Source organism: Denticeps clupeoides, chromosome 6 (genome assembly GCF_900700375.1).
Source record: "Denticeps clupeoides chromosome 6, fDenClu1.1, whole genome shotgun sequence".
NCBI lineage: Eukaryota > Metazoa > Chordata > Actinopteri > Clupeiformes > Denticipitidae > Denticeps > Denticeps clupeoides.
In genome coordinates this window covers 13,936,583-13,960,508 of record NC_041712.1, presented here as the reverse complement: position 1 = coordinate 13,960,508, position 23,926 = coordinate 13,936,583, and the positions used below count along the sequence as shown (strand labels likewise).

The following is a 23,926-nucleotide window of genomic DNA, read 5'->3' as shown; positions in this document are numbered from 1 at the left end:
GTGCTGTGCTGCTGTGTATCACAATGACAATCACTTCACTTTCAAGTTACAGGTATAATTGTCATTACGGTGACGCTCGTATTAACGCACACGTTCGTGCAACCTTGCGGTGACCTGACATAAGCTCCACAACCCAAGTGAGGATTGTGCGGAATGGAGGAGTAAGACTGTAATAGGTGACGATGATGTGATGTACAGTATGAACAGCGAGCAGAACAGGAGCTCAGTGCTGAACTAGTATCTGCTAATGCACGGAAGGAGCTGCCGGGTTTGGCCATAAGTTGAGGGGAAAAAAACGTGGCGTAAATAACTAAATAAAAGAGATGCAATCCCATGATGCACCCCCCCCCCGAATGACAGACTGCCACGCACCCCCCAAAAACTCTCGCCAAAAGCCTTTTTTGAAAAAAAAAAAAAAGTGCCTGCAGACTGTCACCAGGAACTTTTTTTCCAACCCTAAAATAATTCATCGCCACTTTTTTGTGAATGACACCTTCACAATGCTGGCGGGGAAATGAATCTCATAACTTTTTTCGGCGTTTTGACAACGCTGTTGCCTAACAGCGCCGTCTCGGGGGGGGACGACCGTCCAATTACGTGTCCGCGCTCGTCACTCCGCCAGCCATTGTCGCGGCACGGCGCGCGGAACAATGCGCCACGACGCCGCGTCCGCGACAGGGGGGCCGTGCCGCTGTCAGCGGGACCGCGGAGGTTCGCCGCGAGTCCCCCGTTCGGGGGAACAATGTCCGACGCCTCTTTTCTAAAAGGTAATAATTAAACATTCCCGACTCGTCGCTGACAAGGTGGTCAAGTGTTGACGATTCCTGCCAGCTTGTGCTGAGCTGTGGAAGCTGTTATTAGGGCGGGACTGACGGGACACACACGCACACACACACACACACACACACACACACACAGACACATGCACACACACACATGCACACACACACATGCACACACACACACACACGCACAAAAGCACCGCGTTGGTTATTTTTTTTTATGCATCTTTAAAGGATATCGTAGGCAGCCGGCATGTTATTTGTCAGTGGGTTGTTTTTTTTTATTTGTCTTTTTGAGGGATGACCTGAGAACAATTCCTTCTTTTGTCATCTGCGAGTGAGTTTTTTTTTTTTTTATTTATTCTCCGTCTTTCTTCTGTTGAACAAATGCAAAACTCTGCAGAGAGGCAGAAAGAATTTTAATGGCAGGAAAAAGCGCACAATCGGACTCCGACGCGGCTCTAAAAATAACGCCTGAATGCTTCACCAGGTGACATTCAAACACACACACACACACACAGTACAAATGCACAATACACAATGCAATACTGTGTCAGGAGTCAACAGTGCAACAAGTGAACGTCGGCTCCAGATGAAAAAGATCCCGTGGGTCCTAAATCACAGAGAGGTTGCACGTCCCTCCCGGGCCCCCCAAGGGGCCTTCCGGCGCGATGACACGAGGGGCTGAGTGAGTGGCGGTGGCCCATTACGGTCCTCCAACCGGCTCCATTATTTAACAGGTGTAATGAGCGGTGATTTGTGAGGGAAGGTAATGAAGGGCCGTCTCCTCCTGAGGGCCAGGCCCGAGGGCCCCGCGTCCGTCGCGTCGCTCTCGTTTCGGCTAATTACGCTAGCGCTGATGCAGGAGAGAGAGATCGCTGGTCCCGTCATGCACCTTTTAAAAGTTGGGGCTAGGAGCTGTCAGCTGCTTCACTATACCATATGTATCATAATCAGAGAGCAAAGCAGCAAGGATTGGACGGATTGGTCTGTAGTAGAACATTCAAGGTGTTAAAACTACTGTCGTTATAAAATAGATTGAGTTGTAATTGTAAATAGACAGTGGTGGCCTAGCGGTTAAGGAAGTGGCCCCGTAATCAGAAGGTTGCCAGATCGAATCCCGATCCGTCAAGGTGCCACTGAGCAAAGTACCGTCCCCACACACTGCTCCACGGGCGCCTGTCATGGCTGCCCACTGCTCACTCAGAGTGATGGGATTAATGCAAAGGACAAATTTCACTGTGTGCACCGTGCTGTGCTGCTTATCACATTTGACAATCACTTCACTTTATCACTTTTAAATGTATGTTTTTACACAATACATTATTACTTATCATCATCTTATTATTATTAAGAAGCAGAAGTGATCTGTGTACCAGCTGCTACCAGCAATACAAGACGAAAGTCAAGGTGTAATATTAGCGGAAGTTTAATAATGATAAGGGTCTGTGTCAAAAGTGACATTTACTTAACTCTATGACATTGCTACTAAAAATAATAAGACAACTGCATACTTTTTCTTTTTGGACCAGGGCAGTGGTGGTCTAGCGGGTTAGGAAGTGGACCCGTAATCTGAAGGTTGCCGATTCAAATCCCGATCCGCAAATGTGCCACTGAGCACACTGCTCCCCGGGCGCCTGTCATGGCTGCTCACTTCTCACCAAGGGTGATGGTTAAATGCAGGGGACACATTTCGTTGTGTCACCATGTGCTGTGCTTCACAATGACAAATCACTTTCACTAGCAACTGGAAACTCCTACTGGACTGTAGAAACACAATATTAAATTGGGGGAAAGAGCAGAGTACTAAAAAATAAATACACCGCTACAAGTGATATCACAATCTTTACATGTATAAATGCATACAAATAATTAATAGAGCAAATAGCAAGAACAATAATAAATTTAGTTCATGCATTAATCAAACCGATTCAAAGATTTTGTTAGAAAATTCCTTGTTTTTATTTGTTAACACACCTAGCCCTAACAAATAGAAAGACGTAAAGAGAACCAAGCACAGCAAGAGGGCTAGAGCGAGGGAGCGAGAGTTACTGCGGCTTTTTCAAAGGTGAACTCTATCTATATGGGTGAGGGGAGAGCGGGTGGCGGCCGGGTAATAAAGAACGCCGCCTGACAAGGAAGGTCTGGGCGCAGGTGTTAAATCAGGCAGTTCGCAGGGCAGCCATACGCTGCCCCTGATTTATAGGTCCATCCCAACCTGTGTGCTTTAATAGTGACCTTGCACACACACACACTAACCCTGACCCCCTTCCCCGATGCAAACCCGCCCCGCCCACCCGAAAACTCTGTACCTGGCTGCGTTGTGCGTGTGCCGGATGTGAATATGCGAGTCGTGTTATCGAGCAACAGCCTGAGCAGGGGTGGGGCGGGGCAGGAGGACCAGTGGAACACACACACACACACACAGCAGCCACAGACTGATTCTCTGCTTGCTGTGTGTGTGTGTGTGTGTGTGTGTGTGTGTGTGTGTGTGTGTGTGTGTGTGTGTGTGTGTGTGCAAATATGTAGATGTCCATGTCTGTCTGTCTGGGCGTGTAACTGTCCATATCAGTATTTGTGAGTCTCTGCGTGTCTAGATGTGTACATACAATTTGCGTGTATGCCGCATGTCTCTGTGTAAACTGTGTGTCGGGGTGTGTGTGTGTGTGTGTGTGTGCGTGTGCGCAGACCTGTGCTCCCCCAATGTCCATCTGAGCAGCTGAGATAACGTCTCCAGCAGATCTTATATGCAAACATCACATCAATTTTGTTTTGTCCTCTCTCTCTCTTTTCTTCTTCCCTTGTTCTGCTCTCTACTCTCTTTGCTCTCGACGCCTCTTTCATTCACTCCACTTTGTTCGCTCTGCGGCTGCAGCTCACAAAGAAACGCGACCAGACAAGACGCTCCAGATCGGAGTTCGTGTGAGCTTGTTCCTTCAAACCCGGCCTTCGTATTCCTACCCGGGAGACCTGACTCACAGGTAAAGGAAGAGCTCAGGCCTCCTGAAACCAGCCGCCCCACAGAAGCACTACACTCGCAAGCTCTTCCACAGGAGCAGGACGTCCTCTCGTCCTCTTACTTGTTAGGAAAGTGAGACGTGTGCAGAAGCTCGCTAAACTTAAATTTACTAAAGGATGACTTCTGAATTTTGGTAGCTGATCCCAGGTCAGTTGGAACATGTGAAGCTTCTCAGTGGGCTTTCACGCAGCCCTTCAAAGCCTCATAAACTTGAGAACCTTGTGTTATTGATTGTACAACAAAATGAAATGGCAATCAGCTACTTCATTTGTATTACAAATTGTTATAAGGTTCAGATTGGCCTTTTCACAAAGATGCACAAAGAATAAGGATGTTAGTATGGCATGAAGAAATTCCCCCTGTGCTCAGTCAATAGAGACAATTCACCATTTCAGATGAGCCAATCAAAAAACAGACAACACCAGTAGAGTAAAATGAATTAATCTGATGAAATTGGGTTTAATGAGGTCTTCACTGAGTCCTGAAGGAAACCTGATGGACCAGTGGACTGTAGTCCTCTTTACACTGTGTCGCATTATGGGGAAAAGGTCTGCTGTAATCACAGCAGTTTTAACAACATTAAAATAAGTCTGGACCATTGATGAGCTGATTGGTTGAATGATCAGGACGTTCCTGAAGAGTTTCTGCTCCACCGCCATCAAACTGCTGAATTCCCAGCACTCGCTTGCCTCATAGCTAATCCCAGGACTCACTGGACCTCTGAACAAGCACACATACACAACCCCGTACATGCACACACACTTTCTCTGTCATCATTAACATTATTTATGCTGTGATAAAAAAAAATGTCATGCACTTTATTCTATCTGTCCTTCCTCATTCTATGTGTAATAACTGTTCAGCACGATCACACCTCTTTACTTTTCTTGTTCAATCACCATCTTACCTGCACTTTAACCCACTGCTTGCTTTAAACTGTAAATATCCTAGACTTTATCTTTATTTAATTTTAGTTTGATTTATCTTTAACACTGACCTCATCTTGCTGTACTTGTAAAGTGAAGGCATATATCTATCTATCTATCTATCTATCTATCCATCCATCTATACAAGCTTCAGCACTTCCAAAAAAAGAGTGGGATACATGGGATACACACATACTAACGGACACACACACTACACTTCCCACTCTCGATTGCATGTGTCTCCCACACACAGACACGCGTCTCTAAATGACAGTATCTCACAGGCCTTTCAACAGCACCGTAAGCAAATAATTAAAGCCCGTTATTTACCGTTCTTCAGAAGAGGCAGATCTAGCTCAGCCCTCCGTACACACATCTCTCTCTCTCTCTCTGTATTTCTCTATCGCTGGCAGTGACATACTGATGTCACCAATAATAAATCATTCCAATTTGTTCCTTCGCCGCCAACGAGCACTTTAATCTTCATTTACAAGTTACAAAAGTCCGTTTGGCGAAAGGCTCTGATAAAATACTCAATTACCATTTTTTTTCACCACGGCTGCACAATCCAATTGTTATTCTGATAAATATATATTTATACATGAGGGCCTGTGAGGGAGGGGGAGTGGTTGACATTGCTCAGAGATAACATGCAAATCACTGCCCAGGTACCAAATGCCAGGGCGTCGCTGTCGCTCTGTAAAGAGGAGGTGGCAACGTCTCCGTAATCGTTCAGCCTCCCTGATATCTGACCAGCCAGGGCTCGTCACTCCATTGTTTTTACAAGTATTTGCATTAATCTGAACTTTTTAACACAGCCCTTTGTAAAGGTTCTATGTCCCTTTCTGCTGAGCATGAACTCTCAAGAATACCTTGAGGGAAGTTTGGTATGAGCATTCAAACATGAACTGATTAGAAACTGGTGGGCAAAAACCAAAGGTCACCCGAAGAACACGTTCAGGGTGATTCTCCTCATATTTGGTACAGATGTTCGCTTGGTCTCATACATGAACTGATTACAGTTCGCTTGTTGGTGAGAGGTGAAGGTCACGGCGGCCTCACGTTTTTCGAACATATCTGGAAGGCGTCAAGTGAATTTCATCAGATTTGGTACAAATGGTCACCTTGAGAGGTCAAAGGTCAGTGTGACTGTAAAATATGCTGTAGAGGATGGTTTTCATTTATGAGCAATAAGTTGTTCCTCTCAAATTCTTAACACAATCTATTATTCAAATAATTATTATGTATTCGTATTATATTGCCTCTTATTCATTAAATTGTGGTGTATTGAAATGGGCAATCAGAAAGTAAAAAAGAAAACTTGGACAGCAATAAAAAATATTTAGTCTAACTATTTTTGGAAAATGTGCCTACAGCCTGAGCAGATTATGTGATGCTTATGAGAGGACTTTTTATAAAAAGCCGTAAAATCTCCCAGTTTAATCACTCCATGTTAAACATCAGTCTTGTTAAGCTTCAGTCGGATCATCAGGACAGCTCTTGTTAAAGCGCCCCGAAGACAGGATTCCGAAACCAAGTTCCACCTCGCCGGTGTTAAGAGTGGGTTCTGTGGCCCCGCCCCGCCCCCCATCCCCAGTCCCATTCCCGCTCTCGTCTCTCTGGAACAGCTAACGGAGTGCAGCCGAGGGTGGAGAATGTGTCTCAATCATGCCTCAATTACGGCGCCGCGCACAGGGAAGATACCTCGGCTCAGTAGTGAACGCGCCAGTGCCGCCACCAATCACAGAGTCCCCGACCCCCAATTACGGCCCATTTCAGCACACCGATTATTACCCCATTATTAACGAGGCCCTCGCTCGCCGCGCTGGCCCACGGCCGCTATCGCAAGGCTGAAGGAAGCTCACGGAGCAAAGGAGAGAGGAAGAAAAGGAGGGAAAAAGGCAGAGTGGAGCGAGAAGTGCGGGGAGAGTAAAACATTCGAGACATAATGACGGAAGCAACACAGTTGAACAGCAATGAGTAGTTATTTCAAAAACATATTTCATTACAAATTCCATTTACTGAATCTTTTTGTTGAATTTATTGAGGTAACAAATGATATCCCAATTTCAATCGAACTTTCAAGCCTAATGTGAAACCTAGAAATAGCTTTTTCTTATTGGTTTGTACATATATATTATAATGCTACATGACATGTGCTATATGTTGTACCCATATATTGTTTTCATGAAAATATTAATTTACAGAGACAGTATAATTAAAAAGATCTGTTATATCTGTATATTGTGGGTGTTTCTGTTTTTCCAACTGTATGCAGGAACAGCAGAATCTCTCTCATTTCCACCTGGAACCGCATTCTATGTATATGTGATGTATGTTTTCTTTCTCATTTATATTCTTTATGTATCTTGCCGGCCTTATTAAGAAAGCACGTGTGAATGGAGCGAAATAGAAAGGAACATCAGTCTGAGGAAGAGATATGGCGCGAAAGAGAGATAAGAGTGAAATAGAGATAAAAGGGAGAAAAATAAAGAGAGAGAGAGAGAGAGACCCCAAAGGCTAAAGGGCGTGTAAAGGATCACAGAGTGTGTGAGAATGGGAAAGAGGGATAGAAGGAGGGAGAGGAGGAAGGAGGAGAAAGTGCTCGAGGAAATCGAAAGCACTCCACTCTGTCATGCTCGGTGAAGAGCGCAGTGGAGGAGAGGAGAGGAGAGAGGGATTAAAAACCTCTATATCCACATAAATCACTGATTAAATGAATCATGAAATTAATATGTAAATTGTGTGTTTAACCTCTATTTATACAGTACTGTCTGTCATCGTAGCGTAAATCTAAAACTAATTGCAATTTCTGCACATACTGTGGGGGGTGTTGGAGGAAGACACGCAGTGGAAGACAAGATGGAGAGTGAGAGAGAGAGAGAGAGAGAGAGAGAGAGCGATAGGGAGAAACAGAGGTAAGTCTGACATATTTATTAACTAAGTGTTCAACTACATCAACTCTCTCATTAACATGCGCTGAAGAGAGGCAGGGGAAAATGGAGGCAAATGTGCATCCTCAGCACTTTGGACAGTGTGTGTGTGTGTGTGTGTGTGTGTGTGTGTACAGTACAGTACAATGCCTACATGTTTAAAAAGACCACCACACACACACACAAATGAAGACAGATGCACTAACACAACACCAAAATCACCTACAATACTCAGCCCTTTTAACCTCACTAACACACACATATGTCTACAAGGCAGATAAAGAAGGGGAACTAGATGCTGGGATGATCGGCAGCAAAAAAGGGCAAAATTTTAATGCCACCAGATTGTCTGATACTGATCAAACCACATTTACTGATAGTTTGATTAAACTTTATTAAAAATGCTTCTCACCTTCATTCAAGATGCTTCAAGATGACCTCCTTAAAAACTTTAGCCCATGCAGTGGCAAAGAGCACTTTATAACTGCAGATTATAAGATGGTCTATAAAGAATTGCATCATTATAGCACGACCGCAATATTTACTACTAGGAAATGGGATGGTAATTGCAGAAGTTTTCCAGCATTCCATACAGAAAAGTCCAAGATCAAGGCATTTTTGTGGGGTAATATATACATGACATTTAATTAAAACAAAGATGACGAATGACAGCTAGAAGTCCTTGAACCCCTCAGGAACTGAAGTTCATTTTTAAAGAAGTAAAACAGACCATTGCTTCATCAGCAGAGCAAGTCAGATGATGTTCGCAAAAAGAAAAAAATTAAGTAAAATATTCTGCTCCTAAATGACAAACTGTCAGTCGTGTTTTTATTCTTGTTCTTTTATAGCATTGATTCACTCTTAACTTTGGCCACTAGAAACTTACAGCATTCCGGTTTAGGTTCAGTTTTATTTGTCACATACATGACACGTGCAACATGAAGTGAAATGTGTCCCAACCGCTCTATACAGACTGTGTCTTAGGGAAATAATATATATATAAAAAAAAAAAAACACACACATCTAAAAATGAAGATAAAAATATAAATGTACTGTTAACACTCCTTCTTACTTATTATACAAGTGTACAACAGGTGTGCAGTGTTAAATGGCTTGTGATGAAGGGTCTTGTGCACACCATGAAAGCGGGTGAAATTACACTTGAGGAACAGTGCAAGTAGTAGATGGGGTGAAAAACAGACATAGGATAGTAATACTGTGAGTAAAATTAGTAAATGGGTGGGTGGCATGTCCTCATTGAGGAGTCGAATGTCCTGAGAATAAAAACTCCTTTCAACCTTTCAGTTTTCGCCATGATGGTCCGAAACCTCCTGCCTGAGTGCAAAAGTTTTTGATAAAAGATCAATTAAATCACTGACAGTGTGCATGTGTGTTTATAATGTGTGTTGTGAGTGAGTGAGTGACTCTCTCTATCTCACTTAATTCCACTTAACTACCCGGAACAATTTGGTGAGACATTACCCAGTAATGGAACTTCACAAGGCCTGATTGCTTTCATAAGATGAGAGACACACACACACACACACACACACACACACAAAACACAGCCCCAGAATGTTTCTAACACACACAAGGTTCAATAAGATAAAAGAGGTGGGTCAAGTTTCAGTGTGTGGTAAGTGTATATGTGAATGTTTGTGTGTGTGTGTGTGTGTGTGTGTGTGTGTGTGAGTGTGTGGCCATGAAGCTTCAAAGAGAAGGGTGAGGGAATTTACATGAAACCACCTCAAACCACCTGAAACACCCATCAGTCACACAAGCCCAGAAATCCGTGGCTTCACACGGAATCGCAGCGCCACACACTCAAACACCCAAATATATGCAACCCACATGCAGTTCATTGCTGCTTGGCTTTAATAAACGATGAGTTTAATGGTCTACATTACTAATTCATGCTTTAGCATATTATTATAATGATATTATTCAGCCTTAAAGACATTGGTCATGTCAAACTGCTAGTTAACCCTAAGTGAACGGACTTGATTACAACATGCATACTAATGTGTGTAACGTGTGTCTGTGTGTGTGTGTGTGTGTGTGTGGGTGAAACTACAGCGAAAGATTACAGAGTCATGTCAGGGTCGTAAAGCAATTGTACTGTAGAGAATTCGCTCTACAGTTTGGTCCAGTCACACACACACACACACACAAAACACAGGACACACAGGCATTTCACACAAACACACACATCGCGGGTGCAACTATACAGCTTCAGACGTCACAGTGGGGCTAAATAACCTGCTCGCTCATTTGGTTCCCATTTACAGACCCAAACACATTTTGTTTATCGTGTTTGCAATCAGGCTGGGGTCACATTTTCCCTTCCATGTGAGACCTCATCCATGTGAGAATCTCACACTGAGACCAGGAGGGGGGTGGGGGAGGAAAAATAAAATAAATGAAATAAAACGAAACGCTCTGCGGGGAAGCAGGGAACGTAGGAACGCATCTGTGCGCGGACAAAAGGGAGGCCGTTAAAGCCAACGCAGACTTAGAAGCCGAGGGCCGCAGCTGCAGCGGGGACCCAAAACGTCCCAGAAAGTGACCCCACAGTCATCAGCAGGTCATTTTTTTTTAACTGTCAAAATTTATTGAATAAAAGAAAGAAGACAAAAAAAAAGAACAAAAATGCATTTTGAGTGATTACATGTGAATTACATGCTTTTTCGTATATACTTTTTTTTTTTTTTTTCATTTTATACTTTTATACTTATATTTAATGCGCCATGAGAAGCTATGCAAAATGGAGCGCCTAAAAGCCCATTAGCCATGAAAAAAAATCAGCGTTACACGTGCCCTCGAGTAGTTTATTGCTTTTTACAAAATTAACTTAATCCATACATTTCTTTATTAATTGATCAAAATTGATAGAAAACCATTTCTTCTGCCATGAAATTAAGTTCATAATGGGACTAAGGCTGCCTGGCACAGTGACAGGCACATGTTTCATCAGGTTAGAACCCGAAAAATAAAACATGGTCCAAATTGCTCATATTTTACCTACAGGTTTGGTAGATTCATATTAATATTTATATTTTCATTAAAAAAAAAAACTGACATCACACTTTAAGGGATTGGTAAAACTTGCAGGCTCGGTTCTTATACGAATGAAAGACGTGTATGAAGCCCAATTTCAGAAGTTCTATCCTATGCAACGCTCACCTAATAAGATGTCATGAACAAATAAAGACATATTAATATGTAAATATTAATCAAATATCAGTCAGACCACCTCGACAAGAGGTGGGCAGATGCACATCTGGACACCCAAACACAGAATTTATTTATTTTATTTTTTTTGAATGACCAACTTTCCAAGGTCACCTGTGCAGTTCTTACGGAAAGAAGACGTTTTTAAAAGGGGGGTCCCCGCCCTCCTAAATCAGCCAAACTCCTCCATCTGTAATTAAACGCACACTGCCGACTGAGCCCGTCCGTACCCCACCTCCAACCTGCTCATCCACAGTAACGGCAGCACATCTGCAGCCATTACCCCGCTACAGATAAATCAATCGCCTTTAAAGCCTGTCCTCGCCGGGCGGAGCCTGAGAGAGAGAGAGAGAGAGAGAGAAGAGGGGATAGGAGGAGGAGGGGAAGGTCTCAGCCCTGAAGTATTTATTCCTCTGCGACACCCCTGACAGTCTATTTACTGTAGGCAAATGGAAACTCACATGCTGGGCTATAATGGCCCGAGTGAGAGAAGAAAAGAAAGAGGGAGAGAGGGACGGAGGGATGAGGTGTCAGGAGGTGGATGTGCCGAAGATGAATGGCGTCTGTAAAAAAAAAAAAAAGGCGGGCGTAGCGCTTTAAGCCCGGCACACACTCCGCTAAACACTGCTTTAAATAAAACGCACTTCCCTAAACACGGCTTTAAATAAAACCAGGAAATATAAAAGGTAAATTGGGGGCGATGTTACCTTTCAGGAGGAGTTATAGGAATGGAGGGATGTGCTGGATGGAAGCACACACACACACACACACACACACACACAGGCCTTTTTCTGTCTGTGCGTCTCTCAGCGTGAAGAATTATCAGGCTCAAGAGAGATATCACTCACAGAGGCCGCGACCAATCAAAGGCGGGGCAGCAGAGTCCTGAACTCCAGAGAGGCGTGTGTGCTTCTCTCGCCAGCCACACACAAGCAGGGGGTTAGCAAGGGGTTAATCAGAGCCAGCAGGTTCCCCAGGGCACTGTGTGTGTGTGTGTGTGTGTGTGTGTGTGTGTGTGTGTGTCTCACTCATCCTGCAAGAACACCAAAGCTGGACATGATGTCATCACATGCCCAGGGCTCTGCTTGATCTAACACAGACAAGTCTGGGAATCACACACACGCGCACACACACACACACACACACACACACACACACACCTTTTCTCCCTCTGACGGTCTGACCTCTCATACCTTGAACGTGAGGTATACGGCGCACGTGAACTTTTTTTACAGTTCGCATTTCACCTCGACTCCTCCTTCACAAACAATTAGACAGATTGTAGATTTACTCCAAATGTACTCCATTTGTGACATTTATGATTGTATTGTAAAGTATTCACTAAACATTCTCACATTCAGCTGCGACGTCACGGATCCACATCCAGCAGCGGAAAAAAGGGACAAACTCAATACAAAGATATTCTGAAATTCATAGAAAAATTCGTATTTTTATTGGGGTATAAATTTATATAGGAAAAAAAAAATCAGAAAGGAACAGAAACTTCACTTTTACTCTCAGATCACTGCATTGTACACACACACACAACACACACACTCTCTCTCATACACACACAGGGATGTAGCTCATTGTCTCCAGATGTCAGAGCATCATGAGACAACAGTAAACACAGACTCACCCGGAGAAGCGCGCACACACACACACGCGCACAGTTTATCTCCGCGTGTGTGTGTGTGTGTGTGTGTGTGTGTGATGTCCTCCTCCGAACACGCAGCGGCCCAGCAGACCCGCCGCCTCGCCGTGCCGGGGACGCGCGCTCGCAGGCTGCGGCCCGGTTCATCAAACATTCATCTCCCTAATCGCGCCGCTCGTTAACATTCGCCTCCGTACGACCGGCTCGCAGCTGCTGCTAAAGCGCTAAACGCCCAGAGAGGCCGACATCAAACGTGGGGGGGGCAGAACGTGACGAGGGATTAACGGACGTTCTGCGGGTGCCACAAACACAGGAGGGGGGGGGCAGCTCCGTTCGGGTGTACTTTGCTGATCTTAGTGTCACTTTTAATTTTCTGCTGCCTGCTCTTCCCCCCGTACGCCCATCGGAAAACAAGCATTTAAAACATCGCTCCTAATTAGATGATTAGTGTTTGGAAGGGCAGGAGATGGGTCATTTGCATAATTCAATCATAAAAGTTAGAGATACACATTTCTACGTTCGTTTGTACAATTATCTTCGGCTGTCCTGGGGGCGACGATATTAATGTGATTAAACAATACTCCTGCGCGGGGCCTAGTGTCCTCCATTAAAGCACCGCTAGAGGCAAACCAAAAATTAATTTTAGGAGACAATCAATTTTATTCTACATGACGGTAATAAATATAGCCCAAGTGCGGCTCTCAGAAAGGAGATTTTCACAAAGTCAAAATGACACCACCCCCCACCCCCCCCACCCCCAATCACGGGATCAGCAGATGGGGGGGGGGGGGGGGGGGGGGGGGGGGGGGGGGCGAAGACGAAGTCATTTTTTGCCCTCTGAAAAGCCTGATTGGTCTCCTCCATCTGTCACCGGGGCCAAGTCATCGTATGTACTTCCCTACTGTGCACACACACACACACACACACACACACACACACACACACACACACACACACACGCATGCAAGTATCTGTGCACATTAATACACAAACGTACAAAACAAACGAATGTATACACACACACACATGCACACAACAGCTTTGACAGAGTGCGGCCATTGCGGCCCCTCCACAGCGCGGGAATGAAGACGTTCACCAGCGGTCGGGAGACAAATGAAAAGCAAACACGGCGGCCGGCTCGCGGAACGGGAGCGCGGGCCGACAGGCAGCGTGCCACTCGCGTCGCAGCCGCTCCGCGCCGGCCCTGTTCAAACAGACGCGCTCGGCCCCGTGCGTCGACGTGCAAGTAGCACATTTCCATCCCTAATTGACCACATGTGTCTCTGCGCCGCCTCTAATTCATTGGTTACGCCCGGGACCCGTTATTAAAGGGCTGCGGCTTGGAACAGGCCCTCGTCTGCATTAATGGCAGATCACATGGCCACAAGTTGTTTTACCAAAGAAAAAAAAAAAAAAAAAAAAACCTCGGGACATGAAGTATTCCAACTCCTTTTCTTTCTTTCTCTCTCTCTCTCGCTTCATGGTAGCACAAGCCATAAAAAAAATATCAGATCAAAAGTATTTCAACCTTTGCTTTTTTACAATCCAGGGTCATAAATATTACGTGGGAAAAGGTCAGAGGCATTCAAAAGTTCACTCATGGACACAAGAGACAAATAAATAAACTCCTATACTGGTGACGTGCGTTTTTTTTTTTTTTTTTTAAGACAGGAGGTGTCCCATGTCCCATGACAGCCTGTGTCGGATCCACAACGGGACACCCAGACAGGACCACCCTCAAACACGTTCTCCCAGACTAAGTGTTTTTCAGACGGTGGAGTTAGCAGTGCGGAGGAAGACCCTGGAAAAGCCCTCAGGAATTCTACACTGGCCTGTTAGGAAGGACCTGCAGGAGACTTTGGAAGAAAGAGGAAGTGAGCGCACACACACACACACACACACACACACACACAAATTGGCTTCATAAATAATGTTCCGTTAAACACACATCGTTCAGCCTGCATCTACACCCACCACACATGCGGGGTCAGGCTTTAAATGCCAACTAAAGAGGAAAACAAAAAGCTCTCCTTGACTATTTTATGAGGCCAGTGGCGAGGAAGACAGGGAGCGGGAGACTCCGAGTTGCGTAATTTATAATTTAAAGTAGGCGGTGTGGTGGGGGTGATCGGCCACATACAGGGGGATGTATAATTGATAGCTGACATTAAGGGGTGGCGATGTGGTGGGGGGGGGGGGGGGGGGGGGGGGGGGGGTGAAGGAGGGCGGTGCCAGTCTGTATCCAGCGGGCATTCCTGCCTCCGGCAGTGCTACCAGCGAGGAGCTGCCCATACGGACGGCCCACGCTGTCCGGAACACACACGAAAACACACACACACAGAGGCATATGCATACACACCCCCATGCACGCTGGCCGTAGGGCAGGGAGGGGTGTTCGGCCTGCACCACTTCACCAAATCCCATCAACTGCTCCATCAGCGGCTGACACTCGGTCCGAAGGCTTTACCCTCATTTGCATTAAAGATCTGACAACAAAACCATCATCGATAAAAAAAAAATCTACATAAATTACACACCAGATGAACATTAGAATGCTTTTGGGTATAGATTTTTTAACCTGCTGGACAGATTCCGTTCATCTGATGGAATAAGAATTGCACCCTATACATTAAAATTTTGATTTTTATGTGATAAAAAAATTCATTTGTTGTTATTTGTTCCATTTTTTTGGACTATTTATATGTGTGTGTGTGTGTGTGTGTGTGTGTGTGTGTGTATATATATATTCAACCATTACATTTTTCCCGAAAAAGCAAACTTGTCAGAAAAAGTGTGAAGTGTGGGAGAGCGTCCCGGTTGCATTCCTAATTCAATATTCCCGTGGAAGGAGGAACACTCTCCCACAGACACCACACTAGCGGGGAAAAGAGCAGCACAGATGTTCCCCTCTAATGCAATTCCCATTCAATCTCCTAAGTGCAGTCCCCAAGTGCAAACTAGTTTAGCGTTATGTTTAGCTTGCAAATTCCCTTTTTTAATAAATAATGAGCGCAATAAAGCGCCGGAGATCAATCGCGCGCTGAGAAATCATAAAATCGCTCCTAAGTGCCCCCGCGTTTGCTGATTTGGATATTTTGCGTGCGCGGCTCGAATTGCCCGGTTTGATTTTTTTTTTATTATTTTTTTGGAGGCGCTGTGATCACTTCTCTCTCCCGGCGAGAGACGGGCCGAGGCGGGACCCTGTCGGCCGCGTTCCGAATCGCGCCGCGGCGCCCTGCGCAGTGGCCTGCGGAGTGGACGAGGACAGTTTCCCGTCGTGCCTTGCGCCGACCTGCAACGCCAAAGACGAACGAGTGGAAGAGGTTTACGCGGGTCCGACGCGGGACCTGTTGCGGGACACCCCCCCCCCCCCCCATTACACCTTTAAACGGGGTTCAGACGGAATTTCTGACTTTCTCGGAGGACGTTACCGTGACCCCGATTTTGGGGGAAACTTTTTGCTTTTTTTGAAACAGCAGGTGACGAGAAGTCGCCAGGTTGTTTCAGCGCGACGCGGGAAATAAAAATTAAACGTCGAAATTTAAATAAATAACTAAATAAAATTACCTATACTCGTGCTGTTAATAATTAGCTACGCGAACTAGTGTAAAGGTTGAGTGACATTATTATTATTTTATTTTACTTTTTACCTTCACGGGCCTACAGGGTCAAAACAATGTCATCAAAGTCTTTACTGAACACGGAGGGGGACTTTGCGATCAGCACCCCTCCGGGTCCAGGAATGATAAAAGGTCCTGGAGGAAAAGGGGTCAAGTCCCCCCACCCCCACCCCCCTTTAACATTTGCGAGGGAGGGGGGCAGAAACACTAATGCATCTGTCACGATAACAAGCCAGGAATAACGCCAGGACACCGGCGCGGCATTGATTTATTTATCCGCGGGCTTCCTTTAAGACCTTCCCCATTAGCGGCGCCCTTAATAAAAGACTCGGGTTCCGCGCCGAGATCGCCCGTCCGTATGCAAAAAGTTCTTTCAAGTCCATTTGAAGCTTGAGCACATCGAAATGGACATAAAACGCGGCTGAGATTCCGGATGAAGGTTAACGGCGGGTCACGTACACTTTTTAACACACTGTTGGTGTACATTTACATAAACAGTATTTATCCGATGCCCGTATCCAGAGCGACCCTATCCTCAGTAGTTACAGGGGACAGTCCCCCCCTGGAGACACTCAGGGTTAAGTGTCTTGCTCAGGGACACAATGGAAGTAAGTGGGATTTGAACCTGTGTCTTCTGGTTCATAGACGAGTGTGTTACCCACTAGGCTCCTACCCACCCTAAAATGAAGAACTGAAAATTCTCTCAAGAGTGGAAAAAAAAAAAAAAAAGTTATTTTTGGTAAATGTAAAAAACCCACGTGTTGATGTGAGCGAGCCGTTTTTAATTATTGTCATGGTTTTAATTGAATGCGGAGCGCGCGCCGGTGGAGGGGGCGGGGCCTGGAGACAGGTGCCGCTCTTCGCCCGTGGGTTTTTTTTTTTTTTTTTTTTTTGAAGTTCCCGAGAAACTTTTCTCTCCTCTTTTCTTTTCGGCGGACGCGAACTTGCCTGGCGTTGGTGCAGTCGTTGTAGAGCGCCTCGAAGTCCTTGCGGGTGATGAGCTTGCAGCGGTTCACGCCGGGCTGAATGGCCCCGAGCCCGCGCAGGATGCGGACCTGCTCCACGGTGCAAACCACCGGACAAATATCCAGCCTCTTCAGCTTGGTGTAGACGGTGTGCAGCCCGCCGACCAGGTGCTTGAGGAAGAGGTCGAAGACCTGCGGCAGGCAGATCAGCTCCTGGCCGTCCACGCTGAACGAAGCCACCTTGACCCCGTGCACCTCCACCATTTTGCACTCGTTGTTGACGCCGGCGCCGTTCCCGTTCGCGCCCGCCGCGCCGCCGCCGCTGATGAAGGAGCTGATCATGCTGCTGGTCAGCCGGGGCGACTCGTCGGGGCTGGAGTACAGGGGGTCCGGGCGGAACAGGCTGCCGGAGCCCGGGGTGGAGGTCGGCGAGAGTACCGGAGGAGTTGCTGATACGGCCATAGTTACTTGAAGTGTCCCCGCTCGCTCGCTCGCTCTCTCTCTCTCTCTCTCTCTCTCTCTCTCTCTCTCCCCACGCGTGACGGTTCACATGCGCTCACGGTCGGTCGTCTGCTCGTCGCCGACAACGCGCAGGCACCTTCCTCGCGAGTGGGAAGTCCACAATGAGCGCCGCTGCGCGGAGCGCTCCAATTAGCCGGCCCCCCCGGAGGCTGAGCGGCGGCGCGGTCAGCCAATGAGGAGAGGGCGGACATGCGCCCGAGACGCCCATTGGTCCGCCGTCTTAGGGGGGCGGGTCTGTGAATTTACAGCGGCAGCGCCGAGAGAGAACTTTTTACGCGCCGCGGCGGCTCGTTTCGACTCCGAACTCCCGCGAACAGCAGTTATCGTACGACCGTCTTATTATTCCTCAGTAATCGCGATTCTGCTATTTTATCTGCAAAGTAACGTAACTTAGTTGTAAAATGAACGTTTATCTGCATTTTGCATGTGGACAGTGGATTTAACAGCATACAAACAGCATAGTTAGTGTGAAATGATGCAGATTTATTATGAGTTATGATGGTATAATTTGGATTTGTAGTCTTTCCCATGTCCAGCGCGTGTGATCGAGAGCTTGTTCATGTTTTATATGCGTCGAATAAACACTTTATTTTAAAACAACTTGTACTTTCAGACCCGTGGAATTCTGTGCAGTAACGTGTGTATTAGTAACGTATTACAGTCTGATAAAAACATATTTTAGCTATGACAGTGGTTCTCTGTGTTTGTGTTTATTTGTTCGATTTCCCGGCAGCCCTTGCAGGAGAACGGCGCGACGATGCAGGATGCTGAATTAATTGCAGTATCACACTCATCCTCAGAGAAACAACGAAGAGCTTCAGAATCACAGTAATTTTGTAGTTATGATGTAGTAATAATGTAGATGATAACTTTTCTTTTTAAGGTTTAAGACCCAAATAACAAACGACTATAATCCAAGATTATGGATCCCAAAGGCTCATAATGATTATGTTTGTGAATAATGAAAATACAAATACTACATTTTAATTGTCCTTGCAAGAGATCATATTTGAAGATTAGATAATGTGTTTAAATCCTCCATCAGACTGTGCGATTATTTTCAGTCTATCTCATGAAAATCTGCTCCGAAATGTTGTAGAGAAAAAAATGAGTGTCGGAATCGTACTTAACCTTTCAGCCTGTACAAGTGCTTGGGGAAGATTAATATTGTAATGAGGACGTAAAGGCCATGCAAATTTCTGTGAGCACCAGGTTAAATTAAAAAGCTCCATGGTAATCGGGAAATTAGATACATATTTTACCTGGGTTTCGGCTGCGTCTGGGTCCTTTGTCTTACATTTAATCTTAATGAAGGTCTGATTATTATACTTCAGCTGCCAGGAGATATAGGCGCCACCCACACCACCCACCCATTCAGTAACGCCCCCACAAGCGGCAACCCATTCTTCACCTGGCAAGGGTGTGTAATGGTGACCTCTTTATCTGCATTACAAAAAACAACGCATGTTTCTTAAGAAATACTTGATCATGGAGAATTTAAGCCTGCTGAATGTATCTTACCTGTTAACCTGTGTACATATTCTATATTCTATTCTAATATTCTAAGTATGGACTAAGCATAATAGATACACATTATCTTAATGAGTAAACTATGAGCAACTATAAACCATACAACCAAAGCCAGCAAGTAAAAACACATACAAATACCATCCAAAATTTTAGGGTAATTTAGAAATGCCTTTATTTCTCATAAGAAACAGTTGTTTGGTGTATTAATGGCTCACAACTTGCGTTCTAAATTACTCTAGTAGCTGGAAATGACTATTTATGTTGGAATATCTGCATACAAGGGAGGAACCTACTTTATCAGCAACCAGTAGTTTTGAGTTCCAATAGAATTCTGTGTTCATTCACCCAAGTGAGTCACTTTGAAAGCCTCACTGATTACTTACAACAGACCAAATTCACATTTGTACAGTGAAGTGATTAGCTGTCACATGTGACACACCACAACACCCAGTGAAATGTGGTCTCTGCATTTAACCCATCACCTGAGGAGCGGTATGCAGCCAGTGTGTTGGGATGACATGTTCTTCAGTGGCATCTTGGCAATTCAGGATTCAAAGCTTTCCAATCACCCACTAGGCCACCACTGCCCTGTACCACTGTATCTAGTGCATCAGAAAATGTGGGTTTAACTTCATCATAATTTAAAATTTGTCAATTACTATTATCCTTTTTTATCCTTTTCTCATGTTTTTTTTATGGAGAAAAGCAAATTTCTAAATGACCTTGAAATTGTAATAGTACACAATAGTATATATGTGAGTTTATTGAATTATTACTAGAAATTTGAGTGTAGTGTCTATCTGTCTACATATCTATCTATGTAAAATAATTTAAAATGCAACAGTCAATACAATACAATTTTTTTATGATTGCAGAAATTACACAGATCAATGGTGAAAGTAAATTATGTTGATTGTTATAGAGTGTTTTCCTACTTTTACTGTCACTGATGATAAATATGTGCTCCCATTATAATGATTTAAATTCATTATGCTTCCATGTCTTTCGCTTAATGAAATGTTACTTGTTCATCATTAGGCCAGCAATCCATTTCAGCCCTTGACATGCACCAAAAAATGTGTGGCGCGACAGCCAAGGTAAAATATCGCTCTTTAATACTGCTTAAAAGAGTCCAGGCTTGTTTCTTGTGTAAGCTCACTGTCGCAATTTGTTAAGAGACTCAGTGATGATTTAGGAACGTTTCCTCTGTTCCGACTGCCAAGTTTTGTGTGACGGGTTCAGTCAGAGAGAGTGAACTCCTTTGTAATGCTGAAGAACCATCATTCACATTTACATTTATGCATTTATCAGACGCCCTTATCCAGCGCAATTGACAATCAGGGACAGTCCCCCTGGAGACACTCAGGGGTAAGTGTCTTGCTCAGGGACACCATGGAATTTGGGCCTTCTGGTTCATAGGCGAGTGTGTTACCCACTAGGCTACTACCACCCTACTACCATCAATGGCCATCTGAGCCTCACTAACAGACAGATTCTGCTTTCTTTTAAATGCATTTCTTTTAACACACTCACACACACCTTTAGCCTACAGCCTAAAAGTCTTCCACACCCACTGGAGGGCAGACAGGATGTGTCAGTAAACGCTGGGTCTCGCTAGGTGCAGGGTTGGACATTGCGACTTGCAACTGGCAAATTAATTTGAACCAGAAATTCATAAGAAACCACAGTCACACTGATGTCAGTGGTGTTTTTTTTATACAGGCAAAAAGAAGACGGCCTCACCCAGTTCTCCATTCAGGCCACACAGTTTTTTTTTGGTATTTTTTGCTTTTCATAACCCCTAAATCCACATTATGGTCACGGGTGCTGGAGCCCATTGCAAGTCAGTCTGGGTGCGACATGCGGTCTTCAATACCAACTTCACGCTTACGGCAACTTTAGATTTGGCAGGGCACATAGCCTATGTGCCTTTTGGGAACCGAGAGGAAACCTATTCCAGCACGGGGACGGCATAATCTCCTCACACACTCGAAGCCAGAGGCGAGATTGCAACTTTGGAGGTGTGAGGTCAGCACTTCTCTCTGTGCAACAGTGTGTCCCGTCATACTTTCTTTATTCAGGAGAAAACAGATATTAAAAGAACGTGTTATTGCCTGTGTTTATTGAGCAAGACAGGTTTACAGGTTATATACTCTATGTATATACAGTACAGGTCAGATTGGGTAGTAGTAGCCTAGTGGGTAACACACTCGCCTATGAACTAGAAGACCCAGGTTCTTTTCATGACCCTTTACACTGAAGGCATCAAAACTATGAATGAACACATGTGGAGTTATGCACTTAACAAAAAGTGGAGACCTGGCCTCCACAGTCACCGGACCTGAACCCAGTAGAGATGGTTTGGGGTGAGCCGGACCACAGAGTGAAGGCAAAGGTGCCAACAAGTGCTAAACACCTCTGGGAACTCCTTCAAGACTGTTGGAAAACCATTTCAGGTGACGACCTCTTGAAGCTCATCGAGAGAATGCCAAGAGTGTGCAAAGCAGTAATCAGAGCAAAGAAACTAGAATATAAAACATGTTTTCAGATATTTCACCTTTTTTTGTTAAGTACAAAACTCCACATGTGTTCATTCATAGTTTTGATGCCTTCAGTGAGAATCTACCAACGTAAATGGTCCTGAAAATAAAGAAAACACATTGAATGAGAAGGTGTGTCCATATTTTTGGCCTGTACTGTACATATATACAGAATTCAAAAGGAATTAATAAAGTTGCCCATATATAACTCTTTCAAAGTATGTGTAATATGAACAACTTTATGTATGCCACAAACAGTTCCTTTTGAATTCGGCATTAAAGTTGCACGATCTTACAATTCGAACCGAAACATTCTGGAGACGCCGAGTGAATGTACGCCAGTGCTTTAAGGTTTGAAGGTATAAAAACGCTGGCTGAAAATGACTTGGTTTTTAATCTGGCTGTTGAATGCCACTCGTGTCTCTCTCTCCACGAGAAGCGAGGGGACGAGGTGCGGAAAGTGGCGCACGGCGACACGCACCGTCCATCCAAACCCCAAAAGTGGGAGAAAACGGAACGGGGGGGAAAAAAAAAAAATGAAAAGATGAGATAAGAAAGAAGAAGAAGGAACCCCGCGAGTCACGAGCCGAGGTCCCCGTTTCCGGCTGCTCAGAAGCCGGATCAGTCGCGCAGAAAGTGTCCGCGGAAAAGGTGTGTGCACTTGGAAGATAAAGCGCGCTTGATTTCTGGAAACGCTGATGGCGAGAGATGAAACGCGCCAGGGATCCTTTTTTAATTCAGTTTTTTTTTTTCCCGCGCGGATTAAGAACACAAGAAAGAGAGAGAGAGAGAGAGAGAGAGAGAGAGAGAGAGAGAGAGGGAGAGAGAGGGAGAGAGAGAGAGAGAGAGAGAGGGAGAGAGAGACGCGTCCTCTTGAGAAGTGACACACGGACGCCCCGCCATCAGAAGAACCCCGAGAACAACTCCTGTTTAAAGGCTTTCTGCTCTGTTGTAGATTTGAGGAAAGCCGCTCTCTTGTTGTTCGCCATCTGTCTTGGGGTTTTTTTTTTTTTAAAGGAGTAAACAGGACGTTTGCTGTTAGAAAGAAACGAGCAGATTGGCGACAAAGTGGCACCGGCGCCGATTTCTTGAACTGCGCGTCCTTGCGTTTTGGCCCCTTACAATGAAGAAATAAAAGAGAGCAGATTTTCCTCCAGCAGCTTAAACGAGAACGTCCGCTCTGAAAGCCATACAAGATTTCTGCCTTTAATGGCCACCCCTGCCCTCGTTGTGATTACAGAGTAGGATGTAGTTTGGATTGTATTTGAAACCAGGAAACAGAGACTGGCAGCAATCAAAGAGCATTTTGTAAATGAATCCTGGTACCAACGTATGGTGGGGCCTGCGCCACAAAAGTTTGACTGTTTGCAATAAAACTTCCTGATTCAGTGTTAATTATGGTGAAATGTGGCTATATGTTAGAAAATGAATTATAAATATATATACAATACAGGCCAAAAGTTTGGACACACCTTCTCATTCAATGTGTTTTCTTTATTTTCATGACCATTTACGTTGGTAGATTCTCACTGAAGGCATCAAAACTATGAATGAACACATGTGGAGTTATGTACTTAACAAAAAAAGGTGAAAACATGTTTTATATTCTACTTTCTTCAAAACCGCCGTCCTTTGCTCTGATTTCTGCTTTGCACACTCTTGGCATTCTCTCGATGAGCTTCAAGAGGTCGTCACCTGAAATGGTTTTACAACAGTCGTGAAGGAGTTCCCAGAGGAATATAATATATATATATTACAGCAACCACAATTTTGCATTGTTTAAGCACCGTTTTCAGCATTGAACTGTGTGAACACAAAACCCAACAAGACTGATCCTGACAACACTTCAGTGTTGTTTCATTTTGATTTTGCTATACATTTACATTTAGGATATTAAGCATTTACAATCAGTAGTGACAGGGACAGTCCCCCTTGTGACACTCAGGGTTAAGTGTCAGGGACGCTCAAGTGGGGTTTGAACCTGTGACTTTGTGGTTTTCTGGTTTGTGTGTATGTGTATGTGTATCTATATAGCTGCAGTTGAGGGAGATCTCTGTTCTATGTTTGGGCATAATCAGAGATTCTGCAACTAGGTCAAATCAAGTGTAGTTTGTGTCTCTAACAGCTTCTAACAAAACAATATATTAGGAAAAAGATTACATCAAATAAAAAATATTGCAAAGCTGGTTGCACAAGTTTGCAGC

General features: G+C 44.7%; 1 protein-coding gene and 1 long non-coding RNA gene across 5 annotated transcripts in view; one reads left to right on the top strand and one right to left on the bottom strand.

The window, feature by feature from the left end:
- dacha (dachshund a) overlaps positions 1-17,763 on the bottom strand; it is a 103,170-nt gene extending 85,407 nt beyond the window's left edge. For all 4 annotated transcript variants that reach the window (XM_028984622.1, XM_028984624.1, XM_028984625.1 and 1 more), the window contains exon 1: positions 17,114-17,763. In XM_028984622.1, coding sequence (XP_028840455.1) covers positions 17,114-17,592 — 479 coding nt within the window. In that variant the 5' untranslated portion in view covers positions 17,593-17,763. The remainder of the gene's footprint in view (positions 1-17,113) is intronic.
- On the top strand, positions 637-6,785 carry LOC114793030 (uncharacterized). The gene is made up of 3 exons (XR_003750187.1): positions 637-767; positions 3,658-3,763; positions 6,192-6,785. It is a non-coding gene; the product is annotated as an uncharacterized LOC114793030 (long non-coding RNA).
- Positions 17,764-23,926: the final 6,163 nt, after the last annotated feature.